The following is a 19,828-nucleotide window of genomic DNA, read 5'->3' on the forward strand; positions in this document are numbered from 1 at the left end:
ATATATATATATACACACACACAGACATATAACTATATACACATGTACATTATTCATACTGTCTGCCTTTATTCATTCCCATCGCCACCCCGCCACACATGAAAAAACATCCCCGTCCCCCTTCATGTGCGTGAGGTAGCGTTAGGAAAAGACAACAAAGGCCACATTCGTTCACATTCAGTCTCTAGCTGTCATGTAAAAATGCACCAGAACCACAGCTCCCTTTCCACATCCAGGCCCCACAGAACTTTCCATGGTTTTCCGCAGACGCTTCACATGCCCTGGTTCAATCCATTGACAGCACGTCGACCCCGGTATACCACATCGTTCCAATTCACTCTATTCCTTGCACGCCTTTCACCCTCCTGCATGTTCAGGCCCCGATCACTCAAAATCTTTTTCACTCCATCTTTCCACCTCCAATTTGAATATATTACTTGTGATATATATATATATATACATTTTTTTTTCTTTTTTGCTTTGTCGCTATCTCCCGCGCTTGCGAGGTAGCGCAAGGAAACAGACGGAAGAAATGGCCCAACCCACCCCCATACACATGTATATACATACGTCCACACACGCAAATATACATACCTACACAGCTTTCCATGGTTTACCCCAGACGCTTCACATGCCTTGATTCAATCCACTGACAGCGCGTCAACCCCGGTATACCACATCGCTCATATTCACTCTATTCCTTGCCCTCCTTTCACCCTCCTGCATGTTCAGGCCCCGATCACACGAAATCTTTTTCACTCCATCTTTCCACCTCCAATTTGGTCTCCCTCTTCTCCTCGTTCCCTCCACCTCCGACACATATATCCTCTTGGTCAATCTTTCCTCACTCATTCTCTCCATGTGACCAAACCATTTCAAAACACCCTCTTCTGCTCTCTCAACCACGCTCTTTTTATTTCCACACATCTCTCTTACCCTTACGTTACTTACTCGATCAAACCACCTCACACCACACATTGTCCTCAAACATCTCATTTCCAGCAAATCCATCCTCCTGCGCACAACTCTATCCATAGTCCACGCCTCGCAACCATACAACATTGTTGGAACCACTATTCCTTCAAACATACCCATTTTTGCTCTCCGAGATAATATTCTCGACTTCCACACATTCTTCAGGGCTCCCAGAATTTTCGCCCCCTCCCCCACCCTATGATCCACTTCCGCTTCCATGGTTCCATCCGCTGCCAGATTCACTCCCAGATATCTAAAACACTTCACTTCCTCCAGTTTTTCTCCATTCAAACTCACCTCCCAATTGACTTGACCCTCAACCCTACTGTACCTAATAACCTTGCTCTTATTCACATTTACTCTTAACTTTCTTCTTTCACACACTTTACCAAACTCAGTCACCAGCTTCTGTAGTTTCTCACATGAATCAGCCACCAGCGCTGTATCATCAGCGAACAACAACTGACTCACTTCCCAAGCTCTCTCATCCCATATATATATATATATATATATATATATATATATATATATATATATATATATATATATATATATATATATATATATATATATATATATATATATATATACATATATATATATATACGAATAAAGTGTATATGAACGCGCACCTTCATAGAACATAAAAGATCCATCAGCCAGGATCGAACCTGGGACCCCTTGTGCAAGAGGCAGGCATGCTAACCGCTAGGCTAAGGGACTGTATAATAAGAATCAACTATTCGAAATACTCAGTACTCGAATACCCTTCGTCTCACTATAGGGTATTCGAGTACTAAGTATTTCGAATAGTTGTTTCCTCTTATACAGTCCCTTAGCCTAGCGGTTAGCATGCCTGCCTCTTGCACAAGGGGTCCCAGGTTCGATCCTGGCTGATGGAGCTTTGTATATATATATATGAATATGTGTATATATTTATATATATATATATATATATATATATATATATATATATATATATATATATATATATATGTATATATATATATATATATATATATATATATATATATATATATATATATATATATATATATATTATCCCTGGGGATAGGGGATTAAGAATACTTCCCACGTATTTCCTGCGTGTCGTAGAAGGCGACTAAAAGGGGAGGGAGCGGGGGGGCTGGAAATCCCCCCCCCCCTCTCTTTTTTTTTTTTAATTTTTCCAAAAGAAGGAACAGAGGGGGCCAGGTGAGGATATTCCAGAAAAGGCCCAGTTCTCTGTTCTTAACGCTACCTCGCTAACGCGGGAAATGGCGAATAGTTTAAAAGAAAGAAAAACGATATATATATATATATATATATATATATATATATATATATATATATATATATATATATTTTTTTTTTTTTTTTTTTTTTTTTTTTTTATACTTTGTCGCTGTCTCCCGCGTTTGCGAGGTAGCGCAAGGAAACAGACGAAAGAAATGGCCCAACCCCCCCCCCCCCCATACACATGTACATACACACGTCCACACACGCAAATATACATACCTACACAGCTTTCCATGGTTTACCCCAGACGCTTCACATGCCTTGCTTCAATCCACTGACAGCACGTCAACCCCTGTATACCACATGACTCCAATTCACTCTTTTTCTTGCCCTCCTTTCACCCTCCTGCATGTTCAGGCCCCGATCACACAAAATCTTTTTCACTCCATCTTTCCACCTCCAATTTGGTCTCCCTCTTCTCCTCGTTCCCTCCACCTCCGACACATATATCCTCTTGGTCAATCTCTCCTCACTCATTCTCTCCATGTGCCCAAACCATTTCAAAACACCCTCTTCTGCTCTCTCAACCACGCTCTTTTTATTTCCACACCTCTCTCTTACCCTTACGTTACTTACTCGATCAAACCACCTCACACCACACATTGTCCTCAAACATCTCATTTCCAGCACATCCATCCTCCTGCGCACATCTCTATCCATAGCCCACGCCTCGCAACCATACAACATTGTTGGAACCACTATTCCCTCAAACATACCCATTTTTGCTTTCCGAGATATATATATATATATATATATATATTATTCTACTTTGTCGCTGTCTCACGCGTTTGCGAGGTAACGAAAGGAAGCAGACGAAAGAATGGCCCAACCCACCCACATACACATGTATATACATACACGTCCACACACCTATACATCTCAACGTATACATATATAGGCACACACAGACATATACATATATACACACATGTACATAATTCATACTGTCTGCCCTTATTCATTCCCGTCGCCACCCCACCACACATGAAATGACAACCCCCTCCCCCCGCATGTGCGCAAGGTACTGCTAGAAAAAGACAACAAAGGCCACATTCGTTCACACTCAGACTCTAGCTGTCATTTATAATGCACCGAATCCACAGCTGCCTTTCCACATCCAGGCCACCGCAAACTTTCCATGGTTTACCCCAGACGCTTCACATGCCCTGGTTCAATGAGATGACAGCACGTTGACAACGGTATGCCACATCGTTCCAATTCACTCTATACCTTGCACGCCTTTCACCCTCCTGCATGTTCAGGCCCCGATCACTTAGAATATATTTCACTCCATCTTTCCACCTCCAATTTGGTCTCCCATTTCTCCTCTTTCCCTTCACCACTGACACACACACACACACACACACACACTCACACACACACACACACACATATATATATATATATATATATATATATATATATATATATATATATATATATATATATATATATATATATATATATATATATATATATATATATATATATATATATATATATATATATATTTAGTCGTAGAAGGCGACTAAACGGGACGGGAGCGGGGGGCCAGAAACACTCCCCTCCTTGTATTTTAACTTTCTAAAAGGGGAAACAGAAGAAGGAGTCACGCGAGGAGTGCTCATCCTCCTCGAAGGCTCACATTGGGGTGTCTAAATGTGTGTAGATGTAACCAAGATGAGAAAAAAGGAGAGATAGGTAGTATGTTTGAGGAAAGGAACCTGGATGTTTTGGCTCTGAGTGAAACGAAGCTAAAGGGTAAAGGGGAAGAGTGGTTTGGGAATGTCTTATGAGTAAAGTCAGGGGTTAGTGAGAGGACAAGAGCAAGGGAAGGAGTAGCACTACTCCTGAATCAGGAGTTGTGGGAGTATTTGATAGAGGGTAAGAAAGTAAATTCTAGATTGATATGGGTAAAACTGAAAGTTGATGGAGAGAGATGGGTGATTATCGGTGCATATGCACCTGGGCATGAGAAGAAAGATCATGAGCGGCAAGTGTTTTGGGAGCAGCTGAATGAGTGTGTTAGTGGTTTTGATGCACAAGACCGGGTTATAGTGATGGGTGATTTGAATGCAAAGATGAGTAATGTGGCAGTTGAGGGAATCATTGGTATACATGGAGTGTTCAGTGCTGTAAATGGAAATGGTGAAGAGCTTGTAGACTTATGTGTTGAAAAAGGACTGGTGATTGGGAATACCTGGTTTAAAAAGCGAGATATACATAAGTATACGTATGTAAGTAGGAGAGATGGCCAGAGAGCGTTATTGGATTACGTGTTAATTGATAGACGCACGAAAGAGAGACTTTTGGATGTTAATGTGCTGAGAGGTGCAACGGGAGGGATGTCTGATCATTATCTTGTGGAAGCAAAGGTGAAGATTTGTGGGGGTTTTCAGAAAAGAAGAGAGAATGTTGGGGTGAAGAGAGTGGTGAGAATAAGTGAGCTTGGGAAGGAGACTTGTGTGAGGAAGTACCAGGAGAGACTGAGTACAGATTGGAAAAAGGTGAGAACAAAGGAGGTAAGGGGAGTGGGGGAGGAATGGGATATATCTAGGGAAGCAGTGATGGCTTGCGCAAAAGATGCTTGTGGCATGAGAGCGTGGGAGGTGGGTTGATTAGAAAAGGTAGTGAGTGGTGGGATGAAGAAGTAAGATTATTAGTGAAAGAGAAGAGGGAGGCATTTGAACGATTTTTGCAGGGAAAAAATGCAAATGAGTGGGAGAGGTATAAAAGAAAGAGGCAGGAGGTCAAGAGAAAGGTGCAAGAGGTGAAAAAGAGGGCAAATGAGAGTTGGGTAAGAGAGTATCATTAAATTTCAGGGAGAATAAAAAGATCTTTTGGAAGGAGGTAAATAAAGTGCGTAAGACAAGGGAGCAAATGGGAACTTCAGTGAAGGGGGTTAATGGGGAGGTGATAACAAGTAGTGGTGATGTGAGAAGGAGATGGAGTGAGTATTTTGAAGGTTTGTTGAATGTGTTTGATGATAGAGTGGCAGATGTGGGGTGTCTTGGTCGAGGTGGTGTACAAAGTGAGAGGATTAGGGAAAACGATTTGGTAAATAGAGAAGAGGTAGTAAAAGCATTACGGAAGATGAAAGCCGGCAAAGCAGCAGGTTTGGATGGTATTGCAGTGGAATTTATTAAAAAAGGGGGTGACTGTATTGTTGACTGGTTGGTAAGGTTATTTAATGTATGTATGACTCATCGTGAGGTGCCTGAGGATTGGCGGAATACTTGCATAGTGCCATTGTACAAAGGCAAAGGGGATAAGAGTGAGTGCTCAAATTACAGAGGTATAAGTTTGTTGAGTATTCCTGGTAAATTATATGGCAGGGCATTGATTGAGAGGGTGAAGGCATGTACAGAGCATCAGATTGGGGAAGAGCAGTGTGGTTTCAGAAGTGGTAGAGTATGTGTGGATCAGGTGTTTGCTTTGAAGAATGTATGCGAGAAATACTTAGAAAAACAAATGGATTTGTATGTAGCATTTATGGATCTGGAGAAGGCATATGATAGAGTTGATAGAGATGCTCTGTGGAAGGTATTAAGAATATATGGTGTTGGAAGCAAGTTGTTAGAAGCAGTGAAAAGTTTTTATCGAGGATGTAAGGCATGTGTACGTGTAGGAAGAGAGGAAAGTGATTGGTTCTCAGTGAATGTAGGTTTGCGGCAGGGGTGTGTGATGTCTCCATGGTTGTTTAATTTGTTTATGGATGGGGTTGTTAGGGAGGTGAATGCAAGAGTTTTGGAAAGAGGGGCAAGTATGCAGTCTGTTGTGGATGAGAGAGCTTGGGAAGTGAGTCAGTTGTTGTTCGCTGATGATACAGCGCTGGTGGCTGATTCATGTAAGAAACTGCAGAAGCTGGTGACTGAGTTTGGTAAAGTGTGTGAAAGAAGAAAGTTAAGAGTAAATGTGAATAAGAGCAAGGTTATTAGGTACAGTAGGGTTGAGGGTCAAGTCAATTGGGAGGTAAGTTTGAATGGAGAAAAGCTGGAGGAAGTGAAGTGTTTTAGATATCTGGGAGTGGATCTGTCAGCGGATGGAACCATGGAAGCGGAAGTGAATCACAGGGTGGGGGAGGGGGCGAAATTTCTGGGAGCCTTGAGGAATGTTTGGAAGTCGAAAACATTATCTCGTAAAGCAAAAATGGGTATGTTTGAAGGAATAGTGGTTCCAACAATGTTGTATGGTTGCGAGGCGTGGGCTATGGATAGAGTTGTGCGCAGGAGGCTGGATGTGCTGGAAATGAGATGTTTGAGGACAATATGTGGTGTGAGGTGGTTTGATCGAGTAAGTAATGTAAGGGTGAGAGAGATGTGTGGAAATAAAAAGAGTGTGGTTGAGAGAGCAGAAGAGGGTGTTTTGAAATGGTTTGGTCACATGGAGAGAATGAGTGAGGAAAGATTGACCAAGAGGCTATATGTGTCAGAGGTGGAGGGAACGAGAAGTGGGAGACCAAATTGGAGGTGGAAAGATGGAGTGAAAAAGAGTTTGAGTGATCGGGGCCTGAACATGCAGGAGGGTGAAAGGCGTTCAAGGAATAGAGTGAATTGGAACGATGTGGTATACCGGGGTCGACGTGCTGTCAATGGATTGAACCAGGGCATGTGAAGCGTCTGGGGTAAACCATGCAAAGTGTGTGGGGGGCCTGGATGTGAAAAGGGAGCTGTGGTTTCGGTGCATTATTACATGACAGCTAGAGACTGAGTGTGAACGAATGGGGACTTTGGTGTTTTTCCTAGCGCTACCTCGCACACATGATGGGGGAGGGGGTTGTTATTCCATGTGTGGCGAGGTGGCGATGCGAACAAATAAAGGCAGACAGTATGAATTATGTACATGTATATATATGTATATGTCTGTGTGTGTAATATATATGTGTACATTGAGATGTATAGGTATGTATATTTTGCGTGTGTGGACATATATGTACATATATGTGTATGTGGGCGGGTTGGGCCATTCTTTCGTCTGTTTTCGTTGCGCTACCTCGCTAACGCGGGAGACAGCGATAAAGCAAAATAATATGAATAAATAATATATATATATATATATATATATATATATATATATATATATATATATATATATATATATATATATATATATATTTTTATATATATATATATGATAGAGTTGATAGAGATGCTGTGTGGAAGGTATTAAGAATATATGGTGTGGGAGGAAAGTTGTTAGAAGCAGTGAAAAGTTTTTATCGAGGATGTAAGGCATGTGTACGTGTAGGAAGAGAGGAAAGTGATTGGTCCTCAGTGAATGTAGGTTTGCGGCAGGGGTGTGTGATGTCTCCATGGTTGTTTAATTTGTTTATGGATGGGGTTGTTAGGGAGGTAAATGCAAGAGTTTTGGAAAGAGGGGCAAGTATGAAGTCTGTTGTGGATGAGAGAGCTTGGGAAGTGAGTCAGTTGTTGTTCGCTGATGATACAGCGCTGGTGGCTGATTCATGTGAGAAACTGCAGAAGCTGGTGACTGAGTTTGGAAAAGTGTGTGGAAGAAGAAAGTTAAGAGTAAATGTGAATAAGAGCAAGGTTATTAGGTACAGTAGGGTTGAGGGTCAAGTCAATTGGGAGGTGAGTTTGAATGGAGAAAAACTGGAGGAAGTGAAGTGTTTTAGATATCTGGGAGTGGATCTGTCAGCGGATGGAACCATGGAAGCGGAAGTGGATCATAGGGTGGGGGAGGGGGCGAAAATCCTGGGGGCCTTGAAGAATGTGTGGAAGTCGAGAACATTATCTCGGAAAGCAAAAATGGGTATGTTTGAAGGAATAGTGGTTCCAACAATGTTGTATGGTTGCGAGGCGTGGGCTATTGATAGAGTTGTGCGCAGGAGGATGGATGTGCTGGAAATGAGATGTTTGAGGACAATGTGTGGTGTGAGGTGGTTTGATCGAGTGAGTAACGTAAGGGTAAGAGAGATGTGTGGAAATAAAAAGAGCGTGGTTGAGAGAGCAGAAGAGGGTGTTTTGAAGTAGTTTGGGCACATGGAGAGGATGAGTGAGGAAAGATTGACCAAGAGGATATATGTGTCGGAGGTGGAGGGAACAAGGAGAAGAGGGAGACCAAATTGGAGGTGGAAAAATGGAGTGAAAAAGATTTTGTGTGATCGGGGCCTGAACATGCAGGAGGGTGAAAGGAGGGCAAGGAATAGAGTGAATTGGATCGATGTGGTATACCGGGGTTGACGTGCTGTCAGTGGATTGAATCAAGGCATGTGAAGCGTCTGGGGTAAACCATGGAAAGCTGTGTAGGTATGTATATTTGCGTGTGTGGACGTATGTATATACATGTGTATGGGGGGGGGTTGGGCCATTTCTTTCGTCTGTTTCCTTGCGCTACCTCGCAAATGCGGGAGAAAGCGACAAAGTATAATAAGAAAAAAAAAATATATATATATACATATATATATGAGAGTTGGGGTGAGAGAGTATCATTAAATTTTAGGGAGAATAAAAAGATGTTCTGGAGGCATGGGCTATAGGTAGAGTTGTGCGGAGGAGGGTGGATGTGCTGGAAGTGAGATGTTTGAGGACAATATGTGGTGTGAGGTGGTTTGATCGAGTAAGTAATGTAAGGGTAAGAGAGATGTATGGTAATAAAAAGAGTGTGGTTGAGAGAGGAGAAGAGGGTGTTTTGAAATGTTTTGGTCATATGGAGAGAATGAGTGAGGAAGAATTGACCAGAATGATATATGTGTCGGAGGTGGAGGGAACGAGAAGTGGGAGACCAAACTGGAGGTGGAAAGATGGAGTGAAAAAGATTTTGAGTGATCGGGGCCTGAACATGCAGGAGGGTGAAAGGCGTGCAAGGAATAGAGTGAATTGGAACGATGTGGTACACCGGGGTCGACGTGCTGTCAATGGATTGAACCAGGACATGTGAAGCGTCTGGGGTAAACCATGGATAGTTCTGTGTGGCCTGAATGTGGAAAGGGAGCTGTGGTTTCGGTGCATTATACATGACAGCTGGAGACTGAGTGTGAACGAACGTGGCCTTTGTTGTCTTTTCTTAGCGCTACCTTGCGCACATGCGGGGGGAGGGGGTTGTTATTGCATGTGTGGCGGGGTGACGATGGGAATAAATAAAGGCAGACAGTATGAATTATGTACATGTGCATATATGTATATGTCTGCGTGTATATATATGTATACCTTGAGATGTATAGGTATGTATACTTGCGTGTGTGGACGTGTATGTATATATATGTGTATGTGGGTGGGTTGGGCCATTCTTTGGTCTGTTTCCTTGCGCTACCTCGCTAACGCGGGAGGCGGCGACAAAGTAAAATACATAGATAGATAAATACATATTCGCCATTTCCCGCATTAGTGAGGTAGCATTAAGAACAGAGGACTGAGCGTTAGAGGGAATATCCTCACTTAGCACCCTTCTCTTTTCCTTCTTTTGGAAAAGTAGAAATGGGAGGGTAGGATTTCCAGCCCCTGCTCCCTCCCTTTAGTTACCTTCTATGACATGCAGGGAATACGTGGGAAGTATTCTTTCTCCCCTATCCCCAGGGATATCACATAAACTAGTAATGTTGCCTCTGTCCATGCTGACAATTTTGAACATACCTTCTTGTGTCATAACATCATTCTGCTCATGGAAAATTCGTTATACTATTTTGTCACATTTATGTTAAACCCTTCAAATAAATCTGCCTGTTCATTGTGAGTTTTTGAAACATAGTTGATAGAAATTAACTGCTTGACAAAGAGTAAGCTCTAACAAAATTATGAAGAACAGGGTGAATGTGTTGGAAATGAAAAATTTGAGGACAATATGTCGTGTAAGATTGATTGAATAAGAAATGATGGTGGTAAGAGAGAGGTGTGGTTGCCAAGATGCATACTTGCTCAACTACTCCTTTCTATGTACTTTACAAATCTAGGTTAGCAGTAATAATCAGAAGCATAACTATCAAGTTAATACAATAACTAATGTTTTATAATGATATTTTTGATAATGAAGCTGATAGTTCAGCAATAAGTTAAATCTGCTGCTTTCTTGCTAGCCACATAACATATACAGTATCCAGACTGTGGGATCTATGAATTCCAAACTCCACTGATTTTGCTTGGTCATGAGCATTCCAGATTTTCCGATTTTGATCGGTGTTGTAGAAAGTATTGTGCATGTATGATTAGAACTTTTTTCATATAAGAACTGATGCATTGTGTGTTACTTTATAGTTTTTTCCCTCATAAAGTAGAAAGGGCATACTAACTAATGAAAGAGTTTGATTGAAATTTTTTGAACAACAATAAAGGTTCTTGTGCATTTAGTTTCTGCATTACGTTAGTATCATGCTTTTAAAACCATTGAGAGAGTATCATGCTACCTCTCCCAACCTTGAAAATCTTAGCATTCTTCAAGTTCTTTGTGGTAAAGAGGCAGCATTCATGATACAACTGTATGTAAAAGTTTTTGAGCTGTAACACTTGAAAAATGTCTTTTTAAAGTAATTTTTGCAGGTATTAGACCATTTGCTTTGATAATGATGATCATACTGCTATTAAACTTTTAAAGAAGAATCCACGGTCAGCTTTGGCACTGTGTTGAACGCTTGGTATTTGGAGAGCATTTTAAGTGGCAAGAAATATTAACTGCTGTTCATATTCAGATTGAATAAACTTAAACTGTGTTTCTTGGATCCTCAGACTCTGCTTGCATGGTGTGGGACAAATCCTGTGGCGTCTCTGGTAATTGCTGGCTGTATGATTCTGACAAGTTTAGAAAGATCCTTCATCTGGTTCCTGCAGGTACTGTATCAGAGTTGTAAGCTAAGTAATGTAAGTGTGAATGTAAAGTATAGAATTTTAAAAAGTTCTTGCTAGTAAAAGTTCAAACTGCAATATCCCAACACTGCACATACACCAGTAAACATGCAAATCCTGAATTACACCATTAAAACACTGGCTTAATCAGAACAAACATACTGCATTCCTATAAAACTCAACCATTACAACCTAAACCCCTTATAGACATGACTCAAACCTGCACCCTCATATGACTCTGAATAATCAACTACTTCCACAATGGAACACCAGCCATACTCATTATTCTAGGACACATACATAACATTCACCTCCCGGATCATAGACATCAAACAAAACCCACAAACATACTAAATGCCCTTAGAACACTTACCAGCACCACTTTTGGACAAAAAAGAATACAATTCCTCGGCATCCTCAACAAACACTTCAGATACTACAACCTGAATTATGGTTCACTTGCTAGGTCACCCATCCTCTGCAAGCAAATGTGACAAAACTACAAATCACATTAAATAGAGCATTTAGAACAATTTCTTGTTGCTTAGCAACTAGAAACATTCAGCACCTGCACAGTGAAACAATAATACCTCCTCTGCATTCCCACAGCAACATGCTCGGAACTCACTTCTGTAGAACTTCTTTCTTACAAACAGAATCCTGGAGCTCATTTCCTGCCTGATAATAATGATATTGAGGGCTATTTACTCTTCATCCCATCCTCATTACTTTACATGTACAGGGAATCAGACTAACTTTGGAGTTTGTCTAGGTTCCTTGCAAGCTGACGCAATCCTCCTTGCTTTTCACTTCCCTCATGACCTTTGCATTATCTGCAAATATATTCAGGTAGGAGGCAAGTCATTTAAGTCCTAGAACAGATCCCTGCAGCACACCACTGATGACCTTCACTCATTTGGAGAAAGCTCCTCTGACATGTTTCCTTTATTCCCTTCTACTAAGATAATCTTGTGTTCATTCAGAGAGTGTGTCCCTCATTCCTGACTGCTGATCCAGCTTCTTAACCAGCCTATCATATAGTACAGTGCCAAATGCTTTCTGGTAATCCAGATATGAACAAAACACTCAGACTTTTCTTTTGTCTAAAACAAAGCTCAGGCTCTAAAAGAATCTTAAAAAGTTTGCTACACATACCCTTCTTCCCTAAAACCATGTTGTCTGTACTTTAATATCTCCTCTGCAGAAGATTATCAATTTACTTTCTTTTGAGATTTTTTTAAGGTTACCAAAACGTTTTGCATGAAATTGTTATTAATTTTCATTCATGTTTTATGTAACAGTGGATTATCATTGTTATACAACCCCTTGATCTTTTTAATGGGCAGATTAAACATTAAAATCATTGTATTGATCACTCGAAATGTATTGCTCTGGAATGTTAATAGGTAGTCAATCAGAAGTACATGACTAACATATAGTAGAAAATTATCTCCATTGTAAGATACTTTTTCCATAGGATTTGTTTACCCCTTCATCTAATGAATACCTTTTCAGTGATAATGTTCATCTCTGTGCTGGGAGATATCGTAGTGTTCCACTACAGTGACCGCTTGGATCTGTATGGGTTAAAAGAAGATGAGGTGGAAGTGGAAAAGACACAGGCTGGCACTGAGGAGTCTAAACCATTAAGAGCTAATCAGGATCAAGACTGTAAAGTCATGCTATGAGAAAATGTTAGTTCATCTTGTGTACAAAAATTATTCTCCATATCTATAGCCATTACATACTTTTGTTTATTGTATGAATATTGTTTTCTTTATGAAATAATAATTGATATGCCCACATAAGAAGTAGCTGGAATAATAATTAAGATATGCTCACATAAGAAGTAGCTGGAATAATAATTAAGATATGCTCACATAAGAAGTAGCTGGCTGTCAGACCCAAAATCATCATCTTAGTTTGGCTCACATCTTACTTTAAACAAGATGATCAGATGAAAAATAGAAACAGAAAATGGAAAGTTAGGGTTCTGGATATAGTTTGTGTATACTGAGCTCATGAATTATTTGGTCATTTTACATTTCCAGTAAGTATAAGGATATATGTGAAGATTTGTGTTAGAATTATCATAATTCAATCAAAGTTATATTAGTATATATTTGCTAACAGAAAAGATGATTAAAGATGAATTTTGTAGAAAATGTATACAATATAATCAACATTTTTCTTTTTTTCCAACAGTTTTTTAGCTGTTCAATTTACAGTTTACTACATTCTCAGGGTTTGCCATTGTGATGTTTTTATATGAGGTTATACAATATTACAATTTTGTTATTGGTCTGTTTATAGTCTTAGCTGTAAAGAATTTTTCTTTATCAACATGGATGGAGGGTGTAATAAAGCCAACACTCCATTCACTAATATCACTCCATTGTGTCATAATTTCACCTAGTCCGGTCAATTCTTAATAAAACAGTAGAATATGTTGATAATGTATCGCTATTTTCTAAGATACCCCTGTGATATGGTGATCTGTATTATCTGTTGCTAAAGACTGTAGAGGAAAATAAGGCTACATTTTGAAAAAATATAAGTTCTCTTTAAAATGTTAGAGTTTTACCAGAAATATTTGTAATGTTATGTTCTTTTATACTGATCAGTAACAGGAATCTAACATTAATTAAACACTTCATAGATATTCAAATGCAAATGGCATTTTCTTTTTTCTACTTTGTAGCTGTCTCCCGCGTTAGCGAGGTAGCGCAAGGAAACATATGAAAGATTAGCATTATTGCATACAATTATAGATACCAGTTCACAGCTCTCAAGGCATTTTTATTAGCTGAAGACCACTTTTTCCTGTAAAAAGGTCTGCTATAAATGAGTACCATAAAGACACTTTTTTTCTTTCTCCAAAGATCATACACTTGATGAAAGTTTTGTCATGGGTCACTAGAAGGCTCTAGATTGCTTGATATATTGTTAAGCAATGCCAGTGAAAGGTGATACCCGGCTACTGGCACTGATACTATCTCTGATTGGCTGAAAATGCCAAATCACATTACACATCATTCACCACGTCTCAAGCTTTCATTTTGTATACCCATGTCTGCTGATATCAATCAGGCAACTGCCTTGAATTTTTCTGTGCGGCATAAAAAGCACTGCATTATGTGTGTCATGGCCTCTATCATGAATAATAAGTGTCCTGTTTTTCACATAATGCATTATAAAATGTTATGATATCAGCTTACGGTAAACTCTCGATTTAATGGAATAATAAGGGGGATGGGGTGTCGGTTGATGCCATAAGTCCATTAAATCAAATGTAACCGATGGGCCAATTTTTAATATGATATACAGTAATACAATACACAGTTCACATACTTTCTTTTAAGTCTTCTATCACTTAATGCCATTTTGAATTGTAAAGAATGCAAAATTACTTAATAAACAGTCATAAATCGTTCTAAAGAACTTGATCGCACAATAGCTTGGGGCAGACTTGAGACTGAAACAAAGCAGATCTACCCCACGATACCAAAGACAAGTTGATAATGAAATGTGGATGGTGCGGCATTTCAGATTTTTTACTTTTTCTATGATTTCCAAATTATCATTAATTAATGTATTATCAATTAATGTGAAGCGTCTGGGGCTAATCATGGAAAGTTTTGTGGGGCCTGGATGTGGAAAGGGAGCTATGGTTTCGGTGCATTATACATGACACCTAGAGACTGAGTGTGAACCAATGTGGCTTTTGTTGGCTTTTCCTAGGGCTACCTGGCGCAAGTGTGGGGGAAAGGGGAGTGTCATTTCATGTGTGGTGGCATGGCGACGGGAAAGAATAAAGGCAGCAAGTATGAATTATGTACATGTGTATATATGTATGTGTCTGTATATATATATATATATATATATATATATATATATATATATATATATATATATATATATATATATATATATATATATATATATATATATATATATATATATATATATATATATATATATATATATATATATATATATATATATATGTGTGTGTGTGTTGAATGTGTTTGATGATAGAGTGGCAGATATAGGGTGTTTTGGTCGAAGGTGGTGTGCAAAGTGAGAGGGTTAGGGAAAATGATTTGGTAAACAGAGAAGAGGTAGTAAAAGCTTTGCGGATGATGAAAGCCGGCAAGGCAGCAGGTTTGGATGGTATTGCAGTGGAATTTATTAAAAAAGGGGGTGACTGTATTATTGACTGGTTGGTAAGGTTATTTAATGTATGTGTGACTCATGGTGAGGTGCCTGAGGATTGGCGGAATGCGTGCATAGTGCCATTGTACAAAGGCAAAGGGGATAAGAGTGAGTGCTCAAATTACAGAGGTATAAGTTTGTTGAGTATTCCTGGTTTGTGAGGTAGCGCAAGGAAACAGACGAAAGAAATGGCCCAACCCACGCCCATACACATGTATATACATACACGTCCACACACGCAAATATACATACCTACACAGCTTTCCATGGTTTACCCCAGACGCTTCACATGCCCTGATTCAATCCACTGACAGCACGTCAACCCCGGTATACCACATCGATCCAATTCACTCTACTCCTTGCCCTCCTTTCACCCTCCTGCATGTTCAGGCACCGATCACACAAAATCTTTTTCACTCCATCTTTCCACCTCCAATTTGGTCTCCCACTTCTCCTCGTTCCCTCCACCTCCGACACATATATCCTCTTGGTCAATCTTTCCTCACTCATTCTCTCCATGTGCCCAAACCATTTCAAAACACCCTCATCTGCTATCTCAACCACGCTCTTTTTATTTCAACACATCTCTCTTACCCTTACGTTACTTACTCGATCAAACCACCTCACACCACACATTGTCCTCAAACATCTCATTTCCAGCACATCCATCCTCCTGCGCACAACTCTATCCATAGCCCACGCCTCACAACCATACAACATTATTGGAACCACTATTCCTTCAAACATACCCATTTTTGCTTTCCGAGATAATGTTCTCGACTTCCACACATTCTTCAAGGCTCCCAGGATTTTCGCCCCCTCCCCCACCCTATGATCCACTTCCGCTTCCATGGTTCCATCCGCTGCCAGATCCACTCCCAGATATCTAAAACACTTTACTTCCTCCAGTTTTTCTCCATTCAAACTTACCTCCCAGTTGACTTGACCCTCAACCCTACTGTACCTAATAACCTTGCTCTTATTCACATTTACTCTTAACTTTCTTCTTTCACACACTTTACCAAACTCAGTCACCAGCTTCTGCAGTTTCTCACATGAATCAGCCACCAGCGCTGTATCATCAGCGAACAACAACTGACTCACTTTCCAAGCTCTCTCATCCACAACAGACTTCATACTTGCCCCTCTTTCCAAAACTCTTGCATTCACCTCCCTAACAACCCCATCCATAAACAAATTAAACAACCATGGAGACATTACACACCCCTGCCGCAAACCTACATTCACTGAGAACCAATCACTTTCCTCTCTTCCTACACGTACAAATGCCTTACATCCTCGATAAAAACTTTTCACTGCTTCTAACAACTTGCCTCCCACACCATATATTCTTAATACCTTCCACAGAGCATCTCTATCAACTCTATCATATGCCTTCTCCAGATCCATAAATGCTACATACAAATCCATTTGCTTTTCTAAGTATTTCTCACATACATTCTTCAAAGCAAACACCTGATCCACACATCCTCTACCACTTCTGAAACCACACTGCTCTTCCCCAATCTGATGCTCTGTACATGCCTTCACCCTCTCAATCAATACCCTCCCATATAATTTACCAGGAATACTCAACAAACTTATACCTCTGAAATTTGAGCACTCACTCTTATCCCCTTTGCCTTTGTACAATGGCACTATGCAGACATTCCGACAATCCTCAGGCACCTCACCATGAGTCATACAGCTTGTAGATTTATGTGCTGAAAAAGGACTGGTGATTGGGAATACCTGGTTTAAAAAGCGAAATATACATAAGTATACGTATGTAAGTAGGAGAGATGGCCAGAGAGCGTTATTGGATTACGTGTTAATTGACAGGCGTGCGAAAGAGAGACTTTTGGATGTTAATGTGCTGAGAGGTGTAACTGGAGGGATGTCTGATCATTATCTTGTGGAGGCTGAGGTGAAGATTTGTAGGGGTTTTCAGAAAAGAAGAGTGAATGTTGGGGTAAAGAGGGTGGTGAGAGTAAGTGAGCTTGGGAAGGAGACTTGTGTGAGGAAGTACCAGGAGACACTGAGTACAGAATGGAAAAAGGTGAGAACAATGGAAGTAAGGGGACTGGGGGAGGAATGGGATGCATTTAGGGAATCAGTGATGGAGTGCGCAAAAGATGCTTGTGGCATGAGAAGCGTGGGAGGTGGGTTGATTAGAAAGGGTAGTGAGTGGTGGGATGAAGAAGTAAGATTATTAGTGAAAGAGAAGAGAGAGGCATTTGGACGATTTTTGCAGGGAAAAAATGAAATTCAGTGGGAGATGTATAAAAGAAGGAGATTGGAGGTCAAGAGAAAGGTGCAAGAGGTGAAAAAGAGGGCAAATGAGAGTTGGGGTGAGAGAGTATCATTACATTTTAGGGAGAATAAAAAAATGTTTTGGAAGGAGGTAAATAAAGTGCGTAAGACAAGGGAGCAAATGGGAACTTCAGTAAAGGGCGCTAATGGGGAGGTGATAACAAGTAGTGGTGATGTGAGAAGGAGATGGAGTGAGTATTTTGAAGGTTTCTTGAATGTGTTTGATGATAGAGTGGCAGATATAGGATGTTTTGGTCGAGGTGGTGTGCAAAGTGAGAGGGTTAGGGAAAATGATTTGGTAAACAGAGAAGAGGTAGTAAAAGCTTTGCGGAAGATGAAAGCCGGCAAGGCAGCAGGTTTGGATGGTATTGCAGTGGAATCTATTCAAAAAGGGGGTGACTGTATTGTTGACTGGTTGGTAAGGTTATTTAATGTATGTATGACTCATGGTGAGGTACCTGAGGATTGGCGGAATGCGTGCATAGTGCCATTGTACAAAGGCAAAGGGGATAAGAGTGAGTGCTCAAATTACAGAGGTATAAGTTTGTTGAGTATTCCTGGTAAATTATATGGGAGGGTATTGATTGAGAGGGTGAGGGCTTGTACAGAGCATCAGATTGGGGAAGAGCAGTGTGGTTTCAGAAGTGGTAGAGGATGTGTGGATCAGGTGTTTGCTTTGAAGAATGCATGTGAGAAATACTTAGAAAAGCAAATGGATTTGTATGTAGCATTTATGGATCTGGAGTAGGCATATGATAGAGTTGATAGAGATGCTCTGTGGAAGGCATTAAGAATATATGGTGTGGGAGGCAAGTTGTTAAAAGCAGTGAAAAGTTTTTATCGAGGATGTAAGGCATGTGTACGTGTAGGAAGAGAGGAAAGTGATTGGTTCTCAGTGAATGTAGGTTTGCGGCAGGGGTGTGTGATGTCTCCATGGTTGTTTAATTTGTTTATGGATGGGGTTGTTAGGGAGGTGAATGCAAGAGTTTTGGAAAGAGGGGCAAGTATATATATATATATATATATATATATATATATATATATATATATATATATATATATATATATATATATATATATATATATATATATATATATATATGTGGGCGGGTTGGGCCATCCTTCCGTCTGTTTCCATGCTGTTTCTCGCTAACGCGAGAGACAGCGACAAAGCAAAATAAAAAATAATATATGTATATATATATATATATATATATATATATATATATATATATATATATATATATATATATATATATATATATATATTATTTTTTATTATGCTTTGTCGCTGTCTCTCGCGTTAGCGAGAGACAGCATGGAAACAGACGGAAGGATGGCCCAACCCGCCCACATACACATGTATATACATATACGTCCACACACACAAATGTACATACCTATACATCTCAACGTAAACATGTATATACACACACAGACATTTACATACATACACATGTACATAATTCATACCGTCTGCCTTTATTCATTCCCATCGCCACCCCGCCACACATGAAATAACCACCCCCTCCCCCCGCATGTACACGAGGTAGCGCTAGGAAAAGAAAACAAAAGCCACATTCGTTCACACTCAGTTTTTAGCTGTCATGTATAATGCACTTAAACCATAGCTTCCTTTCCTCATCCAGGACCCACAGAACTTTCCATGGTTTACCCAAGACGCTTCACACGCCCTGGTTCAATCCATTGACAACACGTCGACCCCGGTATACCACATCGTTCCAGTTCACTCTATTCCTTGCACGCCTTTCACCCTCCTGCAAGTTCAGGCCCCGATCACTCAAATTTTTTTTCACTCCATCTTTCCACCTCCAATTTGGTCTCCCACTTCTCGTTCCTTCCACCTCTGACACATATATCCTCTTAGTCAATCTTTCCTCACTCATTTTCTCCATGCGACCAAACCATTTCAAAATACCCTCTTCTGCTCTCTCAACCAAACTCTTTTTATTACCGCACATCTCTCTTACCCTATTATTACTTACTCGATCAAACCACCTCACACTACATATTGTCCTCAAACATCTTATTTCCAGCACATCCACCCTCCTCCGCACAACTCTATCTATAGCCCACGCCTCGCAACCATATAACATTGTTGGAACCACTATTTCTTCAAACATACCCATTTTTGCTTTCCAAGATAAAGTTCTCGACTTCCACACATTCTTCAACGTTGCCAGAACTTTCGCCCCCTCCCCCACCCTATG

General features: G+C 40.2%; 1 protein-coding gene across 8 annotated transcripts in view; it reads left to right on the forward strand.

The window, feature by feature from the left end:
* Positions 1–13,929, forward strand: part of LOC139757318 (solute carrier organic anion transporter family member 74D-like) — a 180,591-nt gene extending 166,662 nt beyond the window's left edge. For all 8 annotated transcript variants that reach the window (XM_071677723.1, XM_071677727.1, XM_071677729.1 and 5 more), the window contains 2 exons: positions 10,953–11,054; positions 12,585–13,929. In XM_071677723.1, coding sequence (XP_071533824.1) covers positions 10,953–11,054; positions 12,585–12,757 — 275 coding nt within the window. In that variant the 3' untranslated portion in view covers positions 12,758–13,929. The remainder of the gene's footprint in view (positions 1–10,952; positions 11,055–12,584) is intronic.
* Positions 13,930–19,828: the final 5,899 nt, after the last annotated feature.

Source organism: Panulirus ornatus, chromosome 25 (genome assembly GCF_036320965.1).
Source record: "Panulirus ornatus isolate Po-2019 chromosome 25, ASM3632096v1, whole genome shotgun sequence".
Classification (NCBI taxonomy): Eukaryota; Metazoa; Arthropoda; class Malacostraca; order Decapoda; family Palinuridae; genus Panulirus; species Panulirus ornatus.